The following is a 21,198-nucleotide window of genomic DNA, read 5'->3' as shown; positions in this document are numbered from 1 at the left end:
GTTGCTAACCCACTCTCTGAAAAGAGCCATATTCATCTCTATTGTCTTGTCTGTTGAAGACAACATGATGTTGTGTGAACTATTGAAGTGAAGTAATTTGAACGAGCTCCAGTGTCAGTCACTGGTTAAACTTCCTTCGCACTTAACTGAGAAAGCAGATTCCCCCTTGGCTTTAAATTTAGAACTATTGCAACCAAAGCACGGGTTGTGTCACTGTGGAACCATTGATCGTACTTAAGATAAAATCAGAAACTTATTAGAAATTCAATAGGTTTATAAAAAATTGCTTCATAGCATCAATTTGCCACTGAATAACCATCTGTGTGGATTGATTGATAGCCCATGCATTATCCTGCTTCATGTGTATTCAAATATTTGATTGCATAGTATGCAAATTCGTTTAGGATGGATATGTTTGAGACTGGGCTCATAAACTCTATGTAATGCTGTATTTTTAGGCTTAGAAATTGAACCTCTTGATGGCAGGGGCTTACAGAGATTCTACTGATTCCTGGCAAGGTTTCTGATACATACTTCAGATGCAAACTTTAAAACCTAATATTTGCACATCGGCACCGGCTGCAGTCCTTATCACCGAAAGTGTTCAGAACTCATTGTCTTTGTTTTCTTCGTGTATCTTTTTCATCCTGAGACGTTTCTGGTTTATTTATTTTTAAAATTTTGCGGTTGAAGCAGGTTTGCAGATGGCAAATACACCCTTTTCATTGATACACATTTTAGCAGGTATGAATATTTAAATTGACAATGGATGAATTCCATTCAGCATCTTTGGTATTAGGGTGCTTTTAAGGGTCCTTGGCTCGCTGGGACACCTTGAATAGGGCAGAACAAACGGTAATGTTGGTACCATGTGCTTTTAACTGTAACAAGTCAAAATATATATTTAAAACTTAAAAACTGCCATTCATTTTATAGTCTTTCATTTCTTACATAAACACTCATAATTATGAGCTCCACATTTCTTTATTGTGGAAGCTTCCAGATATAATTAAAAAAAGTATGGACCTTTTTTATATTCCTATATTTCCTATTTTCATGGATGCAAACAAAAATGCTGCCAAGCAGAATATCAACGAGTCGACTATAATAACATGTATAGGGAACGGTGTGTTTTTTTTCTGCTTACGATGCTGCGGTCTCTTGTCCGTTATTGAGACTAAAGGCATTTACCGACACTCCCTAACAATTTGCTGAGAGTCATCAATTATGCAGGGTAGCCGCACGCACTGGGAAGGAAGATAGCAGCAACAATATGGCGACAGCCGCAGTTACTCCCGACTCTTTCCTACATCTGCAGTCCACTGACAGCTGTCCGGGCCGCTGTTGATGCGAGAAAAAGTAAGTAGCCTGTGTTTTCTGCTTTGTCTGGACATTTTGGCCGTGGGATGGATCGCAGTGCTACTTTGTCGACTGACTGCATGATCCCAGTGCCGCAGAGCGGTCCCTCTCCTCTCGGCACCGTGTAGCGTCTGTGCAGCAGCAGCAGCAGCGGGAGGAGGAGGAGGAGGAGGGCTGCGTGCCAGTAGCATGGAGCAGATAGGAACATGCGAGGCCGGGAGTGCGGGGAAGATGCAGGGGTTTTCTACAGGGCGCAGGGGGAGACGTGCACTTTGCGATGCGGCGCTGTGGCGGAGGGGGGGAAAGGAGGCAGACAGCGGGTTATTTGGGGTGTTGGCCTGCGCGCCGCTGGACGGAATGACACTCCACTGTGGCAGAATGCGAAACATACGCATAGAGGATGGGGGGGAAAAGTGAGATCAGGGTAAAACTTCTCCGAGCGGCCGCTCTGGAACTACAGTGCACGCTCCCCGCAGCCGCCTCTTCATGCGTAATGCGTTGCAGTGCAGACTCATCCCCCTAGCAGTTTTCTCGCTGCCATTATTTTATAGCTATGATAGTTTTATACCCCCCACCACCCCACCCCAACATACCACCTCTGTGCACCACCTCCCTCTCGCCATGTCTTTGGAGACTGTATTGCGTGAGGAGGAAGGTGCGTCTTTAGTTTGGCACATCCTCTCACCCTTTTCCCCTGCGCTTTTCACGCATTGGAAATCAGATTTCCCCCGTCATGTTTTTGCTCTATACACCCACATCAAATATGGGGTGTCTGATACCCCCATAAACCATCATATGCGGGTGTGGTACAGCCTTAAGGCCCTTTGTATAGTTTCTCTTCTTCTTCTCTCTCTCTCTCTCTCTCTCTCTCTCTCTCTCTCTCTCTCTCTCTCTCTCTCTCTCTCTCTCTCTCTTAAATCATTTGACTGTTGTCTTTGGTGCGGGACTGGGTTGTGCTGGGATGCATTATGTGGAGGCCAGTGATGATGTGTTGTCAGGATATGGCTCGATGTGTATTCAGCTGACCTACTATGAGTTAGTTAGTTAGAGCCATAGCAGCAATAAACCACACTGCAGTATTTTCGGCTTGGCCCTATAGGCACGCCTCGGTATAAAACAGTGCACTTTTACCTACAGGCTGCAGATCCGCCTCAGTCCATTCTCATGATGTAACATATAATGTGAAGGGGAGCGGGTCTTCATCCCACACTGGGACAAAGTTGTCCCAGAGAAATAAAGGAGAAGTTGTTTATCTCCTCAGTAGCCCTGGGCTACATCATTTAATTCCTCACTCATTTTCTGTCGTCTGGGAAAATAGCTCCTAATACTATTGTAACGCATCAAAATGACCAGTAAGGTCTTAAACTGGTACTAGTGATAACTTAACTTGACCTGAAACTGACCCAGATCAGAAGGTGGCATCCACTCAGGACATGAGAGGTTGTCAGAGGCCTCTTGGACAGTACAGCCGGACTCACTTATAAGGCTTGTGGGTTGTTTTTATAAGAATATCACTGCAGGAAATGAAGGAAGTGTAAGTTCTTTTTTTTTTTTGTTGCCCATGTGACTCTGATGCAAGTGCCCTGTGCACCCCTCCCTCTCTCCCTCCTTACCTCCCTCCTTACCTCCCTCCCTCCCTCCCCCTCCTCGCTGTAGCACCGTGTCTCCGCGGTGTCCGGTGAGTCCCATCAGATGTCATCTCCCCGTCACAGAGCGAACCGCACGATACAGGATTCATTTGATATCTACATGTATCTGGACGGAGGCTTTGTGGATTCTTTTCTCTCCTGACGCAGCGTCACAGCAGTTTTGCCGTTGCGCTGCTGAACCGGGACAAGCTCCCCCCCCCCCCTCACCCCTTCTCCTCCTCCTCCCCACTGGAGGCAACTGAGACAGCGGGAGTTGTTCATTTTCTCAGTTTTTATTTATCTATATTTATATCTTTTTTTGTAATTTCCGGACTCACTTGGCTCGGATGTACCTGTGCGATGTGTTGGCCCGCGCGCTCTCATGCGTCAACAGGATCCAGTCTAATTTTTTGACTGTTTCCTTTTTTAATTAGAGTCTAGTCGTTTTTTACGCAGTGCTTTTTTTCCCATATGACCCAGTAAGTTAGTGGACTTTCCTCTGCTCTGGTCGCCTTTCAGTTCTGCTGCCTGTTTTTAAAAATTTTTTTAGGATTGTGTCCAGCTTCATGTGTCACGCATGCACTGGCCATGTTATTTCATCCTGGTGTGAATCACCTTGGCGGTAGATCAATTGAGGTGGCATTGCCGGAAGGAGACTTGGAGGTTGTGCCGAGGTTGGGTTACCTGAATCGGAATTCATTGCTCCTCTGGTTGGCTGCGCTTTTTTCCCTCTCTTGAAGATAGAAGTTGTTGGATCTCTTTCCTCCTCTCTGCCCGTGGAATTTCCTCCTGCTCACTCCTTCTTTCTGATTCAGTTCCAGGTGTGTACTCTTTTGTCATTGTTTCCTCACTTTGCCCTGAGTTGCCACTTGACTGTTAGATGGGATGTAGCAGACAGCATGGCTATCAGCCAACAGGGGGAGCCTGGAGAAATGCAGTTCATGATGTCAATAGAACCCCACTGCTTATACAATGAGTCAGAGCATCAGAGGTTGTATGACTCCCACTTAAAATTTCCAGTAATTATTTATGAAAATGTCGTGTGACAGCTTAGTCCATGGTTGTCATTGTTTAGGTCAATAGATTTGTATGATTTAAAACATCAGAATCCAGCCGGTGAGGCCTGTGTCAGGTGTGTTGTCACATAAGTGCTTTTTTATTAGGGATCAGATGAATGAGATCGTCACAGAGAACAAGAAAACAAGCAGATGTTACTGTCGGTGTGTTTTAACGACTGCTCATTATAACACCATTCTTTAAAAACTGTCAACATTTGTATTATTCTCATGCCCCACCCATTGCATTCAGCCACAAGTCTTCATTCATTTATCTGCTTCTTCTTTAAATAATATGTGAATGGATGTGATTCGTAAATGGTGGAAGCTCCTAAACAAATTTACAGCAAAGAGCCTTTGCTGCATTGTAAGCAGAAACAAATTCATAGCAGTTAATTGATAATTATTGTGATATATGTAACAGAATTAATTCTTGTAAAGACTCTCCTTAGCGAAGGTTGAGTTTTAAAATCATTTTTTTTATGAGCAGAGAATGACAAACATTTGATAAACACACATCTGAGGTAGAGAACAGTAATTTGTTATACCTCCTCACTGTGATTGAACAAGCAGATTATCGTCACATTGGACCCTTCGTCATACTGCTATCGGTGAAAATTATATCGCGATAATCATTGAAATCTTTTTATTGCCTGGTCCTTTAACTTAACATGCAGCACTAGACTCCTCGACAAAATTGCATGTCAATCAAGCTAATATAAGATTGTTTGACCCTTTGTCATGGTGCAGGATAGTGTAAAGTAACCTTTACACTATGCTATGCTGGGAACCTCTCCCCTCCATGTCAACTGGGGGGGGGGGGGGGGGAGTTGACATGGACAGTTGATTTGTTCTGGACTATAGAGACCCCCGAACCACACCAATGAGCTGATAGCTGCATAGAGCTTTTACAACTCAAACCCAGATCCTTACTGAGACCGGCGATGCTGCCCAAACATTGACATTACACAGGGTCATTGTATTCATTGATAATATCAATTATATGAAAAATATGACTCGGAACGTTGTATTCTGCATGGTTAGAGTATGGATGCAAAATAAACGTCCCTGAGAAATAAATATTGCAAAATGGTGTGTAAAGGGTCAGACATACCGTATACAGGCACGCAGTATATACACTTCACTTTGATTTTGGGGAACATAATAGTGAGAGCAGAAATGTTGTCTTTGTTGAAAACTAAAGCTGAGCTTTTTGGGTTCCAGGATCAGTGCTTTGGTCATTAACGTTGATGAAGAGAGCAGAAATAGTGCCGACTCGTCCATGTTTCATATGTTTGCACTTTTCCAGCCTCATTTTGCTTTGTTTGCATTTTGTGGCAGAACTTTAAATCTCTATACGGCTTTAAACAATATAACATGATGTAATAGGATATATTAAATCTACATGTGTATTCTGTGGAATGTTCAGTATTTTTAGTCACAGTTGTAATTATAACTCTTTTTTTTTTAAAACAGGATGAGATGTTATACAATGATTTTTCTCCTTCATTCACATGCCCTACGGCTTCTTTGCCCAGTGCCCTATGCTCACTGTTCCTCATCTCCTCACCTCCTCACTCTGTGTCCCTCTCTCTTCCCCTCAGAGCTGCATGTCTGGGATGGAAAACAAATAAAAGAGGAAATAGCTGCAGGATGAAAACATGGCCGCACCCCTTATGGCACCCCCAGGACCTGACAGCTTCAAGAAATTCACCCCAGAGTCGCTTGCGAACATCGAGAAGCGCATCAATGAAGAGAAGAACAAGAAGCCGCCCAAGCCCCGATCAGACAGTAGTCACCGTGACACATCTGACGAAAATGAGCCCAAGCCAAACAGTGACCTGGAGGCTGGGAAGAGCGTGCCGTTCATCTACGGTGACGTTCCTAGTGGAATGTTTTCCACGCCGCTGGAGGATTTGGACCCCTACTACTTGAACAAGAAAGTGAGTTAGCCCCACAGGGCACATGCACCTGCTTTTCTTCCTCTCATCATATAAACGTCCAAATGAAGAAGCTAAATATTGGTGAGAGAAATTGAAATTCTGTACAGACGATGTTTTGCAGCTGGTGTGATGAAGCCGCAAATGAGCTAAAACTTTACTCCAACTCGTGTGAAACAGCGACACTGTAAACCAACAGCACATTTCTGATATATATTATGAAACTCACTTGCATAACAGATTCAGGTCTCATACCAGTTTAGTCAAATGGAAGGTACTGTATTCAGTACAGGGATAGGGTTAGCATAATAGCAAAGATGACCTTGAAGCATTGAGGAGCTTATCACTTCTATTCAGTCACTGACGCCTCAGAGATGGTCACTGCATCATTCAGATGCACGGTGAGATCCCACAATACCTGTGAGTATATTCTTAGTGACACACAACTGGGGTAGAGTCACATTTTGTTACTCTGCTCCCGCAACACTGCAGGGCTGCTGTGGAGCAGTTTTTAGACTCAGTTACCTTCACATAACTTTCTGCAGTCTAGATTGATAGTCTGTGATAATCCATGGTGGTAACCCATCAGTGCTGTCAGATGGCAGGTGCTCTGTCCAACAAATTGTCAGAGGGAATAACATTTTCATCAGTGCAGTCGAGTAATAATTCAGCTTTAAAGTGTGTGCATGCATGTGTGAGAAAGGTGTTTAATAGGCTGCAGCCATGTTACGATAATTGACTCGCCTAATATTTCTGTCTGACCTTTTGAGTTTGGCGTTTCACTATCTGATTTTGTTTGGAGATTTAAAACAGATAAGCACATCTGAAAATGGATTGAAGGTCGGGCCAGTCGTACATCAGTATCAGTGTTTCACCTCAAATATGTCATAAAGTAGCATCATTTCTGCTGGATTAATGTAATGTTTGGCAGCTGACACAAACAGGATGCATTTCAAACATATGAAGTAGAAAAGTATAGGGGGGAAGAGAAAGCAGAATAAGAAGCAAGTACTGAACTTTAAGGAGTAATGTAAAGGCAATATCCTAAAGTAACAGAGCAAGAAGTGAAGAGCTTAGAGAATATATTAAAGAATACATAAAAAGGATCACATAAAACAGATACAAATATGTGCAGTATTTTAAAGATTGTTCAGATTATCAACATCTTAATGCTTCACTGTCACATCACTTAAACTCCAGCTTGGTCCAACCCTGCACTATCAAAAGAGGAATGGTGAGTGTATGCAGAAGATGCAGGAGGGGACAGGAAGTGGCGAGGAAAGGGCAGCAGCATGCTATAGTACCTTCGGCTGTTTCTAGCTGAGGAGGAGCCGGTCTCCTGTGTGGTGGCAGTGATAATGTGTAAGTGAACCTGCGACCTGTACGGTAGCGAGAAGCCCAGTCAGCAGGACTGCTCGTCTCTACCAGCAGCTCTCCCTCCAAGCTGGGATGAAACTATCAAGTGTATGAGCCTTTTGTGATCTATTGATCCACAGCTCTTTAGTTCAGTGGTGGCCAGAGTGAGGGTTGTATTCTCCTCTTATTATCCTCCCCCACTTTGCTTATTTCCCAATGCATACATCTTTCCCTCCCCTCACTCTCCTCTGTGGTGCCGCACTTTGGTGACTGAAGGGAAGCAGAGTTTTTCTCACACACCTCTTTGACCGGATACCTTTATATTTCAGCCAAATGTGAGCAAGACATTGTATGGTGTCAACATAAGGAGACTTTGCTGATTTCATGAAATTGTTTTAATTTTTAATTCCTGCATAGTTGATGGTTGAATGGCCGGCTGAATGTGAAATATTAAGAATTATAGTGCTGTCAAAGTGCTGTCAGGAAGTTCAAAAAAATGATTCTGTCTCAAGGCAATTTGGTGGAGTGGTTTTATTCCTGAAAAAGTTAAGTGGTGACCCCACACGGCTCAAACCAAATCTCCATCTACACATTATTACCATTCCATAGATATTTCATAGTCTCATAATATTGGGGGTGTTTAAACTTGTGAAAACCTCATGAAGTTTAAAAGCAGTGTTTCCTATGCTGACTGTAGGAAACAATGCAATGAACATTAACAAACCTTCAGACTCTCTGAATGCGCCTCTTCATTTAATGCTCTGATTATTGTAAATCACATTTGTTTCCTTAAACTCTGTAGTCACTGTGATGAACAATGAACTGTGGAGTGACCAAAGAACTAGAATTACTCTGTTAACTTAAAAAACTTACTGTAATTAAAGTTAACAGATGATTAAACCCTTAACTTGAAAATGCTATGCATCTTCACTTTGCAAATATTATTCAATTTGGTTATTCAGATTTGTTAAATTGTAATATATTTATGGTGTGGAAAAAATATACAATATAATTGTTTGAAATATTAATTTAATATTAAATTCAGTAATATAGATTTACCTACAAAATAAATGTTATATCTGAACTGCTATTGGGTGTAAATCTGTACCAGTGAACACACAAAACCTGCAGGTACCCTCAGGGATGTTGTGCCCACACACATATCTAATCTTAGGAATTTTAGGGCTGGGTTCTTGAGAAATATAAACATATAGCTCATTGGCATTTAAGAGTTTTCAAATTATTCTCATCGTGATGTTGTTAACCTTTAGATTGAAATTAAATGAAAAAAGCATTTGCAGTGTAACAGTATGGACTTAAAGGGAACGTTGTTAAGGGGCTTTTAAATGGCTGTAAGGTTTACTGGGCTTTTAGACTGCTTACCCCTTGTGTTTCTGCTTGTACGGGTTCTTGCTCCTCATTTTGCTTAGTCAAGATCTGCTGACTTCAACATATACTGCAGACCCCTGTGTTGTATCAGTTCAATGAGAGTCACGGGCTAAGACCCCATCATCCCATGCTCATCAGTCACATCAGTCATTTTCCTAATCTACTAATGTCTCTGTCCTTTATCCCGGCTGAGGAAGTCCCTTTTAGTATATTCATGGTTAATGGCCATTCCTCCTCTAGCTGTTCACGGCCTCACCTTTTCAGGCTGCTCGTCTCCTCTACTCGACCGACAGCCATCCTAATGCTCACCATAGCACTGTATGTCAATGAGTGTGTGTGTGTGTGTGTGTTTGTGCCTGTGTGAGTGTGTGCGTGAGTGTGTGAGTGTGTTACCGTCAGCTGCAGGAAACCTGATCACAGCACTCATGCATCAAAGGGAGGAAGAGGGGGCAGTGGTGAGGTAGAGAAATGCAGCGTTGCAGTTCTTGTTTTCCCCTGTGATGGGGAGAGGACTGCCTGGGCTGTTCAAATGTCTGATGTGATTAGGCAATGTTAAAGGTGCTGTAGTCACACAGGAAGAGCAGGCCGGGATGGACAGATGGATGGATGGATGGATGGATGGATGGATGGATGGAAGGAAGGCATTCTTGTGTTTTAGCTGCTGCAGCGTTTGAGTATGATATACAGTGCAATGAAATAGTGCTAAGATGATTCAGCTTGAATAGGCTGTTGTTCAACCGTATGGTGGTAAAAGGAAGTATGAACAACGAAGCAAAAGCTTCTTCCTCCTCCTGACGGAGGCATTTCGCTTCTTGTATCAGGAATGTGCAGAAAACCAGGCTGTTGTTTTCAGGCTCCTGCAGCTGTTAGCGGGTGCACCAGGGGAGCTCATGGCTAATGCAGAAGTCAAATCTGGTTCTCGGCGTGTAGCACTGCACATACCATTACATTATGTCCCCATCCCACCATCTCTGTCTCTCTGTTCCCCCCCTTCCTTTCCGGCACTCATTTTTTTTCTGGTGGTAGTAAATTAGAGCAAGGGCCAGGCTTTAGTGCTCTGTCTGAGTCCTCAGTCTATGATGACACAGCATCCTCCTGCACTGAGGCTGAATGAGGGAGGGACAGGTTGGAGGGGGTTGAGTGTGCTTTCACTGCTGGAGCCAGGTTGGTGTAAAGAATGAGGGGTGGGGAAAGCAGGGTTTTGCAGCACAACATACAGGTCGGAAAAAAAAGTGGTGATGATGCATTTATTTTCACTTAGTGTGGCATAATTTGCAGGGACATTAGTTTGCAGTGTTTTAGGTGAGACATTAGTGAACATTTCTTACTGCAGAAGGTTATACATTTATGTTTGAGGTACAGATATTAAAACTAAAGCTACTGCTATTTAGTATTTTTTACAAACCATAATTTTTGCTTTGCACCCAGTCCAAAACCAGCTGCTCATAACAAAACAGGCGGAAATCCAGCTAATCTGTGTCTAGAGTTGTCTATTGTTGTGCAAAGAGACATTTAAATCCAAATAAGATTTCATTTAAAATCATATGTTAAGATGTTATGAAGGTCATTTAAAGTGCTGCAGCCTGCTCTTGCCAGATTTCCCAGGATCACCAACCCTAGATTTAACAACTGGTCATTCATTTATTTATTGTTGATAGTGTATTTTTTAGTTCATCCACTAGTTCAAAAACATACAATATTAAATTTGCAACCATATAGGAAATCTGAGAAAAGACAGATTCTTCCTCATAAAAAAATAATCTAATCTCTTAATCAACTCATTGTTAAAACAAGTCTCCTAATAGGTCTGCAGCTTAGAATGACCAGATAGAGAGTCAGTTATGTGCAGTATCAGACCTGTGTGTGTCAGTCTGGGGTCCTGCAAGGAGTATTAGGGGAAGAGAACCCCCCCCCCCATGATTACAGCCTGTTTACCTACTTACATCTCCCTCATCATCTCATTCTCAGTTTCTCTCTCTCTCGGCTGCTGCATGCCTCCCCAGTCCTCCCACCATCCATCTCAGGTTTGGCTCCCTCCCTCTCCTCTGCAGCTCTCTGGCTCTCTGTTCTGCATCACTCCCCCTCCACCCCCTCATCTCTCTCTTCGCCTCCCTCTGCTGCTGTCCCATACCACTGCAAGCCCCTCTTCATATCAGCTGCTACTACACACACATACACACACACATACTGTCCTTGGAGCTGCATTCTGCGACCAGATTTCTTGCATATGTGCCTTTTTCTTGAAAGCTCTGTGGAGAATTAGGAACATTTCTCCTGCTTTGCAGCAAACAAGGCTTGAAGCTTGCTCTGCTGAGTTGTGTAGGTGTAGTTATAGGGAGGAGTGTAGCTGTGCATCTTTATGCACTGTGTGTGAAGGCCTTTAACATCCTTTGTGTTACATATAGAGTGTCTTGTGATCCATCAATTCAATGTGATTATATTCATGCCGTTCCTCAAAGTGAGCTTCCCAAACATGGTCGATATGCCATCGAAAGGTGTTGTGGAAATTAAGACCTTGAATTCAAAGATTTGTTGTCACCAATTCACTGTCTGTCAAACATTTTACATTGTGTCTCTGGGAGATGAATTAGTTTGGGGAAGTTATTTGTGGAAGAATGTATTAAGCAACAATATTATGTTTGATTTGTGTTCCTGTGGGTGTTTGATCATGTGATTGGAGTGAGTGGTTTTCTATACAACAGCAAAGATGCTGCTTACATCCATTACATGGAGTTTTGAGTTCATCCAAATTACAATAAGCACGTACTGCCTGCAGCTCCTCATTAATCCAACTCACTGTAGCTTCCTCTTCCATTATTCTGTTAAGTCATTCATATTTTTAGCAATATTACATCTTGTTTTAAGTTATTTTATTTACCTTATTATTAAAAAGATGCCTCCTTGTTGTTAAATTAAGAATCTTTGAGAAAAATTTAGGGAATATCCATTTGGTGAAGATAATGACCGACCTCAAAAGCCAGACTCAATAGGCACAAAGCACACATATGCAGGAATGCCATTTCTTGATCTCTGAAGTTTTTATAAACCTTTACAAATCCATATAAGGAGCTTATGACATATGTGGATACCAACATTTAGATATTAACCAGATTAAGACAATAATCAGAATAAGTGTGATGTAAACAGCTTTTTTCTTATTAACTTTACACAAATAAGAGCATACTCATAATAAGCAATAATTAAATTAAGACATGTGGAGTATTCTGACCTTGGTCTCATTAGTCTCATTATGTATGTATATCTATGTATGGGTCTTAATCACATTATGAAATCCTGTTACAGTTATCAAGAAAATGATTTTCTCTGAGCGATAGGAAAACAGGGAGAGAATATTTCAAGTAGATGCTCTTTATGCAGAAAGAAACAAAGAGGGAGGGAGAGTGAGAGGAGTCCTCTGGTGGAGAGAATACATTTTGTCTTCCCCCACATTGTGGACGCAATTTTTACTTTAATTAGATTTCAGGACACCACTTGTCTCTGGACACTGATGGTCGCCTCAACAATTCTTTCTAGTGTTTCCCGTGTTGAGAATGGCAAACTTGTGGAGTGTGTCTTTTTCTCGTTGTCATGTGCATACTAAAGACCAAATGGCTTTATTATAAGTGTGTTCTCTGCACCATCAAGTTGTCGCTCATCATTTTCAGTCAGTTGTTATTGTTTTCATTTATCAATGCTTAAATGCACATAATGCATATGTTTCTTTGTCAGTTCACAGAACATCAACATCTACACAAACTGTGTATCACTTAAAATTGAATCCAAAAGATGTAAATGCAATTTTGCATTTTAAATTCAAGGTTTTATACATTTTTGTAATACCAGATATGAATTTGATATGTCATATCAAGTGATGTTTGACATTATAACCTTAAATACAGGACATAATATCTTTTCTGTTAATACTTACTGTGTGTGAGGAGAGGATGGGGTGAGGAAGGACTCAAGCACGGATTCTCATCCAAACCACACATTTATCACCTGTCTGTGAATCAGCTTTTAACCAAGATGCTTTTAAAGAAATTGGGAGCAACAGAGGTTGTGAATGTAAAGTAACCCGCTTGTGCGTTTGTAAAATGCTTATACTTCCCATTCTGACCCTGCATTGTTTGTGTCCATAATCGTGCACAAACATCCACAAGAGCCTATAGGTGTGCACAAAGAAAACATGCTGCTGCCTCACCCCAGTGCCCAGCCTCACTTGGCCCGGCGCTGTTTATGTGTGGGGAGTGGTTGTTGAGAGCCTGAGAGTCAGCAGATCTGCCCCTGATCGATGTCAGCATTTGCGGTTCTCTTCCAGTAAGAGCCTTTAACTTGGGGAGAAGAGAGTCATTTGGCCCACGGAGAGGAGAGAGCTTCCCATGCATGTGCGCCTGTCTGCTGCTCCTGAGGCGGCTCAGGAGCAGCAGACAGGCCGAGGCAGAGGCAGAGGCTCGGTCTGATGCAAGCAGGGCAGAGGTGTTGACTGTGCTCATTAGCGACTGGCCAAACAGGAGGGAGCGATGTCTGTGTCCTTCCTTCCTCTGACTTTGTGCCCTTGTGTAATCCTCTATCTTTTTACTACTGTGCTACTCATATGTGCTGGTTTAAGGTCAGAAGTTCTTTACTCACTAGGGTCTCTTTATTAAATGGATGACAATGCCGTGAGGACTCAAGTCAAAATATAGCATTCTGATGAATTTCAGAATCACCTGTATTGTGAGAACCAGCTTTGTTATATAGCTGAAACCAATGCAGCAATGCCTCATGACTCAGAGGTGAGCTCAGGACTCACAACAGCCAATCAGCAGCCAAGTTACACTCATCTCTTCCTCTGGTTAAAATAAGGAGGCACAAAGGTTTTCAGACCATCTAAGGAACCGTATGTGACGTGTAATTGATTCTTTGAATGATCTAACTGTCTCTCTCTCTTTCTCTCTCTTTCCACAGACATTTATAGTCATAAACAAAGGGAAAACAATCTTCCGCTTCAGTGCCACGCCCTCTGTGTACATCTTAAGCCCTTTTAATCTACTTAGGCGAATAGCTATTATGATTTTGATACATTCATATCCTTTCAAGTGATCTACTTTTCTATGTTTTACTGTGAAAAATATGTTGTAGTATTTACATATTGCTTGTTATTTTCTGTTTCTATCGTGTCCAGTGAATAGTAAGTGAAGCCAATGCTCTGTCAGCACTAAGTCTTGTCTTCTCTCAGCCCTCTTCCTTAGGGCTTTACTTTAGTCTTCAATAGAGCTTGACCGGTACAGATTCCTTTTGGGGCCGATGCCGCTATTAGGGTGTTAAACATTTCTGATATGAGATATTGACCGATAAACAATGGCAGGTCTTAGATCCACCCCAGCAGATATATATATATATATATTTAGATACTTGCCAATGATTATTAAGATGTCCTTATGACACTGAAATGTAGTTGAAGTTTAAAAATTGACAGTTCAACCGTAGACTTTAGTCCAAATAACTATAAATAAAAAGAAAACACAAATAAAACGGCATTGTTTATTTTAATTTTCATATCAGCAAACATAAACACAGTTACTGCTCTTATCGACCGATATCAGCCAACTGCTAAATTGGTCGGGTTCTAGTATTAGAATTTTATTTTAGTTGTTGCTTTGTAAGAATTATTATAAATGTCAGAAAAACTGTTCATACTTTTCCTTAACTTGTCTTCTCACGTTATTCAGCATGATCATCATGTGTACGATTTTGACCAACTGTATATTCATGACATTTAGTGATCCTCCGGAGTGGTCTAAACAAGTAGAGTAAGTATACGTACATACTTCCTCCTCAGATATCTTGTGCTTGTTTAATGTGTCTGTCACTATTTACTGTCTTCTTTCTTTTTTTCAAGGTATACCTTCACAGGTATCTATACGTTTGAGTCACTCACAAAAATTGTGGCGCGAGGCTTCTGTATAGATGGGTTCACCTTCCTCAGGGACCCATGGAACTGGCTGGATTTCATGGTCATCTCAATGGCGTAAGTATTTAACCCCGTTATTAGAATGTACATAGACGCCTTTGGTCAAATGTAAAGAGCACAGCAGTCAGAGCAATAAATGAACATGACAAATACAAATATGACATTTAACACTTCATTGAGATTTAGAACAGACTAATCTCACATGCGAACTGAGCTTCCTCACTGCATAAAAACCCATGGACTCCATTTAGGTGTGTCAATAACACCTGCTGGCTTATCAGACGCATCAGTGAAACAAAGTCATCATAAAACTACTGTGACAGCTGTGCTCATACTAATATGGTGAATTAAATGATCTGCTGTCAGATGAGTCTGACGTCAAGATCACTCCCTCATTCACTCATTCACTTCTTCCTTATTATAGACAGGTCATTTTTGCATCTATTAAAAGTGCTGTGGTGCATTGTGGGATTGTTTGAGGAAATCAGAGTACATGAACACTTATTTATTCTCAGAATTCAGAAGGCAATTAATCTTCTGACATTAAACATTTTAGTAATAGTCAGTTTAGTCAGTTTAATGACTAACGTGTATATTTCATTATGGAGTGGGTATCATAACACAACTTTAAGATCAAATGTATCCCATTAGATTTAATCTTTAAGTACAAACTGCAGTGTGTTATCTGCAGTCAGCTGCGATTGTTTTAACACGTGATGGTTCTATTTGATCGGAACAAAGACAAAGACAGAAAATTACTATCGTATAGCTGCTGTGGGCAAATCTAGAGATATATACAATATATAAATGATATACAGCAACAAATATAAACGGTGAAGAGGCAACTCTGTCTTATCTCCACTCAGCAGTTGGGGGCAACTATTGACAAACTAATTTTTACCTTTGGCCCAACTTTGTGAGCTCAGATTCACTGATTTGTCACATATATTTAGGCTTTCAAGTCTCTTATCCAAATAGGCTATAAGTAAGTCCTTGTTATCACTTGCTATTAAGATCTTTGACATTTTGACTTGAGAACAGTGAATTTAATAATATGTGAAATGTTGCAAAAGCTTGGAAACACGAATTGCCCACAGCACCTTGACTCCACATCAGTTCATTAAAACCACCCTCATGATGCTCATTGAAATACCATGTAACTATCTATTCTCTCTTTCCTGTGTGTGGGACGGCTGCTGAGTAACTGTATCTGATCCACCTTGCAGGTATATAACAGAGTTTGTAAACCTAGGCAATGTGTCAGCCCTGCGTACGTTCAGGGTTCTGAGGGCTTTGAAAACAATTTCAGTTATCCCAGGTAAGACAGTCCAGGTGTTCTGTGTTTGCGGGCGGGCGATGTCACGGGGTTGATGTTGGGTGTGGTTTTGTTTCAGTCCTTCCCTCTTCCTCCTTCGCTCTCTTCCCACTGGTCGGACAGGCGCTCTCTCTCTCACCGTGGTGTCCCCTCCCGGTCTTCGATGGTGGTGCTGGTGTCGTGCTCGTGCGCGCTCTTGCGTGCGTCTGTGCGTGTCGTTACTGTGTGTGTTGTGTGTCATGGGGTTCTGTATTGTGTGTCATCCTACCTTGTTGCAGATATGTAACAGAGTTTGTGGACCTTGGGAATGTCTCGGCGCTGAGAACGTTCAGGGTTCTCCGAGCATTGAAAACAATTTCTGTCATTCCAGGTGAGACTCCCATTTAAACACTAAGGCTGAGCTTACTTTAGCTGTTAGCCGTCTTTATTACTATCACTTTCATATTGTTTTTCTTTTTTATAGACTAAGTTTCAGAATTTCTACCTTTTTACTTTTGTTTAATGGCGATCAAAAATGGTAGCAATACATTTTTGATAGGCTTAGCAGTCTATTGGTAGTGTGGGCTCGCATGACCCATGGACAGCTGGTATGTTAGACAACAACTGTCTTTCTGTACATTTCTAATCAATGTAAAGCATTAATATTATCAATGCTTTACATTGAATAGAAATATTATTTCCAAGGTGCTGACATACAGGGTGAAGTAAAACAAACGTGATCGTGAGAACGATTACAACTGGTTTGCATTCACCTTTATTTCATACACTGATCTAATTTGTCAGTTTATGACACTGCCTTCTTATTTCTTAAGACTTTAAAAATTCCTAAGACTGCCAAGCCTAATGACAACACACTGATGCTGCATGAAGCTTTGAGACAGATGCTTTTACAAGTTTGGCTTTTAAGGGGCTTTTCTCCTGGATTTTGTTTTTCTTTTAGGTGTAAAATGACTCTTTCATGACTTATTTTTCTTATATTTGAGGAGCTTTTTCCATCCTGTGAGAATAAGGGTAACATGATTAGATAAATATCATATATGAGCAAAATTCTGCTCATATATTAGTAGGATTTATAGTAAACACAGTCAAATACGTTAATACATTCGCTTGAACATTAGATAAACTCAAAATGGTTTTCTTGAAACAAGAAACATAACTTAGACAGTTGTATAGAAACTATGAAGTCACTGTAAGTCAGTACAAATACACACATGCTCACACTCAATACATAGTAGTACAGTACACGAGAGTAAAGTCACCCTCCAGCATGTAGTGCTCAGTTGTGCTCTTGGCTGAACCGGCCTGTGGGCTCGCCCAGCACGACAGAGTGAGAGAAAGTGGCGACGGGATGGGAGCGGCCCTTCATGTTAAAGCAAAGTCCCCATCATGGTTTACAGACGAGTGATGCTGACGCAGAGTCACTTCCTTCAGCCTTGGCGTTTAAATGACCTGCATGCCACCTCTCATTGCCCCTCCCGACCTCCTACTCTTCCTCGCCTGTCCTCTCTTTCTCCTCCTCACCTCCCGCTCCCTCGACTGAGCCCAGTTCTGGCTGCTTGCTGTTTGTAAGGCTGTGTGTTTGTTTGATTTGTTGGATTCAGTCAAATTAATCACTGTGGTTATAGTCAGGGATGTTTCCACAGATGGACACAGGGGTTAAAGGGGAAATCTTAATATCATGATACAGTTTATCTTCTTCGGATGGATGCTACATGCAGCTGGAGTAATAATAACTTATATAATAACTTATATAATAAGCACTTACATAAAGTCAACAATTTTCAATTTTGTGAAAATGAAAATGTATCTTTCTGATGGAAACGTCCCGAATAGCTGCAGTGTTGGTTGTGGTCTTTGTTGTGGTGTTGTAAAAATTAACTTTTGTATTGTATTTTTACAGTGACATATAGGCTACTTTCTAAAAATAATATATTCATATCATGTTGTAAAAATAGCTTTTTAGTGTCATAGGCTCAAATCTTGTCATAGGCTCAAATCTTCTTCCAAAACCTATAGAAACAAGATTTAAAATCCGTCTTGATCATGACGAATGACCAACAACAAAATTTAAAGGTATAAGGAAAGGCTCATTTTTAAAACTAATAATTCAATAATATTATTTTTTAGAAGAATTCTGGTGAAACCTCTTCCACGTCATGTTAATAAAAGAGCAAAACAGAAAGACACAACCAAACAAAGAAGTTATATTTATGTGTAGGTCCCTTAGTCCTAGTGAAACTGATTGAGAAAATAGTTTAATGGGCCCTTAAACCACAGTCTCTAGCCATGTCGGATGTCAGTGATGATCTGATCTCTATTGTTCGATTAATGCCCCAAATATCACACAATTGGTTTATGTAAGAAAACACACTAACACTATAGGAGTCCCATTTTTAGCCAGATTCAGTCTCTCACCACATTCGACTCGGACTGGGAAACCCTGCTGATGCAAAGTCCACTTTAATACCAGGAAAACAAGAGCAATTTAAGTGAGAGATGGCTGACATGTGGGTTGGTCCATGTCAGTCAATGGTAAAACTGAAAACAGACAAGTGGTGCTTACAAAAGAAAAAAGAGAAAGATAATTATATTTAGAAAATACTACTGTTGAATGTTCTAGCTTCTAAATTCTAACAATGATCTGCAGCTCTCTTTTGATCCATCCACAATCAATAAACTTTATTTTATTCACAGAGACATTTTTGACTTTCTAATGACACTAGCTATACAGTCATATTTCTTTGACTCTATTACAGTAATTAGGAAAACATAAACACAAGACAGTAGTTTAATGACATGGGAGCACTATGCATTTCAAAAAAGTAGTACTCGAGATTAGTAATATAATAAGACCTATCAAAGTAAGCTGGGAGAGAAGCAATGGAAGTCAACAGAAAGAACATCAGCAAAGGGAAGAAGAGAGAGTTTTTCCTTCCGGGAAACATGGAGATGCGCAACAACATGTTTCTCTACCTCTCAGCATGACAGCAGATATTAAGCCCTAAAGCGCACAAACACACACAAACACACACATACAGAGTTTCTTACAACCTTATAGCAATGGCCGCACTGTTATTACCCAGAGCCTATATTATTTATGTTTAGATGGCACCAAATTCCAAATACCTTTCACAGGGTTTCTTCTCTCTACTGGGGGTTTATCGTGTTACTTCGGTTCAATGGTTGTTTATGTAGCAATGACATAATCCTATAGAAATTAAAAAAAGAGGACTATAGTTTTTAAGATGCGATTTTATAGTTCAGGATACAATACAACCCAATATGATTGGATATGACATATTATGACCATCATCATTGTGACACTGCTTTCATTTTAGTCCACTGCTGTCATTTTTGTGTCTTTTTAAATAGTTCTGACTTGAGTCAGCTCCGAACTGCTGCTGTTAAACAAAACAGTTTTTCAAAATTTTGCAGTGCCACTAGTGGCCAGTCTTTTTATTGGCCTACCTCTGTGTGTGTGTGCGTGCGTGTATGTGAGTTTGCTGTTCTCATATTTGTGCATTTGTGCACATTTGTGTGTGCGTGTTTCTGTGCATGTGTTTATTGTACATTAATTGACAGGCTTGAAGACCATTGTGGGCGCTCTTGTCCAGTCTGTGAAGAAGTTGTCGGACGTGATGATCCTGACAGTATTCTGTCTCGGCGTGTTCGCGTTGATTGGATTGCAGCTGTTCATGGGTAACCTGCGAAACAAATGTGTAAACTGGCCAATCAACATGACCGAGCAGTACCTGCCAAATGGCAGCAGGGGCTTTGACTGGGGCACGTACGTCATGGATAAAAGTGAGAGATTACTTTCCCTTTTAATTAAACTAGTTTCATATAACTACATAAATGTTGTCGTATATGCTTGTGTGCAATTACTTTCCCTTTGTATGATATTGTGTGGTCTCTTTACTTCCCCGCAGAAAATTTCTACTTCCTCCACGGTCAGATCGATGCTCTAATATGTGGAAATAGTTCTGACTCAGGGTAAGCCAGTGCTTCTCTCTTACCATCTTCATGCCTCCATATGTATGGTCTGCAGGTGTCTAAAATGTTTCCGTTGGTCATTCATACACTTACGATGCACTTACACACAATACCAGTAATGTTACCATGGGTTTACAATTTTTTCAACATCAGACAAACTCGCCCAAATGACCATACAAAGGTTCATCAAGTTTCTTGTAAATCCATTCTTTAGTTTTTGCGTAATCCTATTGACAATCAAACCGAACAACTGACAAACAACAGTCCAATGGATAGAGTTGAAAACAGCAGTAAAAAAGAAAATCCCCTTACGACAATGGACCTGAGTATGCGCTTGATTTTTATGTCAACATCAATGAAAACAGTGACTATGATTTTTTGGTGTATCCTGCTAACTAACAGACAAACAAATGCAGATGATGCAGATTAAGTCATTACAGAGGCCAATATTCAGGCATGGAACATTTTAGCACATTTTGGCTTTTTTCTGGCATATAGAAAATCAAAATAATGACATTGTACTGTACTTATTACTATATTGAGACTATTTGCATAAACATACACATACACAGTGTAAGCAGTCAAACTTGCATTCATAATTTATGGGCTACACTCTCTTGCTTTTGAAAGGGTTATGAAATATTAAGGTAAGGCTTATCAATACCCTCCTACTATTAATGTACATGACCTGAAAACATGACTGCATCAGCAAAATAACAACAAAGATAAAACACACTTAGCCCTATCAAGACCCTGTTCAACCTCATTTTAATGTTACTATTTGAACTTACGTAATATGTATACATCTGTCAGTGCTGAAATGACACACCTCAGTAATTTGTTAACATACTGTGTTCCTCTCAGAAATTGCCCAGAGGGATTTACATGTATGAAAGCCGGAGTGAACCCCAACTACGGCTACACCAGCTTTGACAGCTTTGGATGGGCTTTCCTCACCCTTTTTCGACTCATGACCCAGGACTTCTGGGAAAATCTCTACATGCTGGTAAAGCTTGGTTTTCCTGAATTCGAATGTCTCTTCTCTTCAGCCTCAAATATCTCGAGGAAGCAAAATGCAAGGAGTTACTTTTATTACACTTTGACCTCTATGGATGAAGCTTTGACCTTCCTTGCACCTGTTTTAGAAAACCCCCTCTAGTCCTCCACAGCTACCCATAGATTTAAAGCACTAGCTAAGCAGTACTAACGA

At 40.9% G+C, this 21,198-nt stretch overlaps 1 protein-coding gene across 2 annotated transcripts in view; it reads left to right on the top strand.

Annotated features, from left to right (window-relative positions):
* The first annotated feature begins 1,259 nt into the window (after positions 1-1,259).
* scn8ab (sodium channel, voltage gated, type VIII, alpha subunit b) overlaps positions 1,260-21,198 on the top strand; it is a 46,737-nt gene continuing 26,798 nt past the window's right edge. Inside the window, exons 1-9 of one of the 2 annotated variants that reach the window (XM_062400074.1) lie at positions 1,260-1,359; positions 5,647-5,985; positions 13,675-13,793; positions 14,430-14,519; positions 14,609-14,737; positions 16,274-16,365; positions 19,578-19,799; positions 19,925-19,988; positions 20,853-20,994. In XM_062400074.1, the coding sequence (XP_062256058.1) occupies positions 5,704-5,985; positions 13,675-13,793; positions 14,430-14,519; positions 14,609-14,737; positions 16,274-16,365; positions 19,578-19,799; positions 19,925-19,988; positions 20,853-20,994 (1,140 nt within the window). In that variant the 5' untranslated portion in view covers positions 1,260-1,359; positions 5,647-5,703. Of the gene's footprint in view, positions 1,360-5,646; positions 5,986-13,674; positions 13,794-14,429; positions 14,520-14,608; positions 14,738-16,273; positions 16,366-19,119; positions 19,800-19,924; positions 19,989-20,852; positions 20,995-21,198 lie in introns of those variants that run through there. The other variant, XM_062400068.1, reaches the window with a different exon arrangement.

Source organism: Platichthys flesus, chromosome 2, assembly GCF_949316205.1.
Source record: "Platichthys flesus chromosome 2, fPlaFle2.1, whole genome shotgun sequence".
NCBI lineage: Eukaryota > Metazoa > Chordata > Actinopteri > Pleuronectiformes > Pleuronectidae > Platichthys > Platichthys flesus.
Note: the sequence above shows the minus strand (reverse complement) of the source record. Positions and strands in the feature narration are given on the sequence as shown.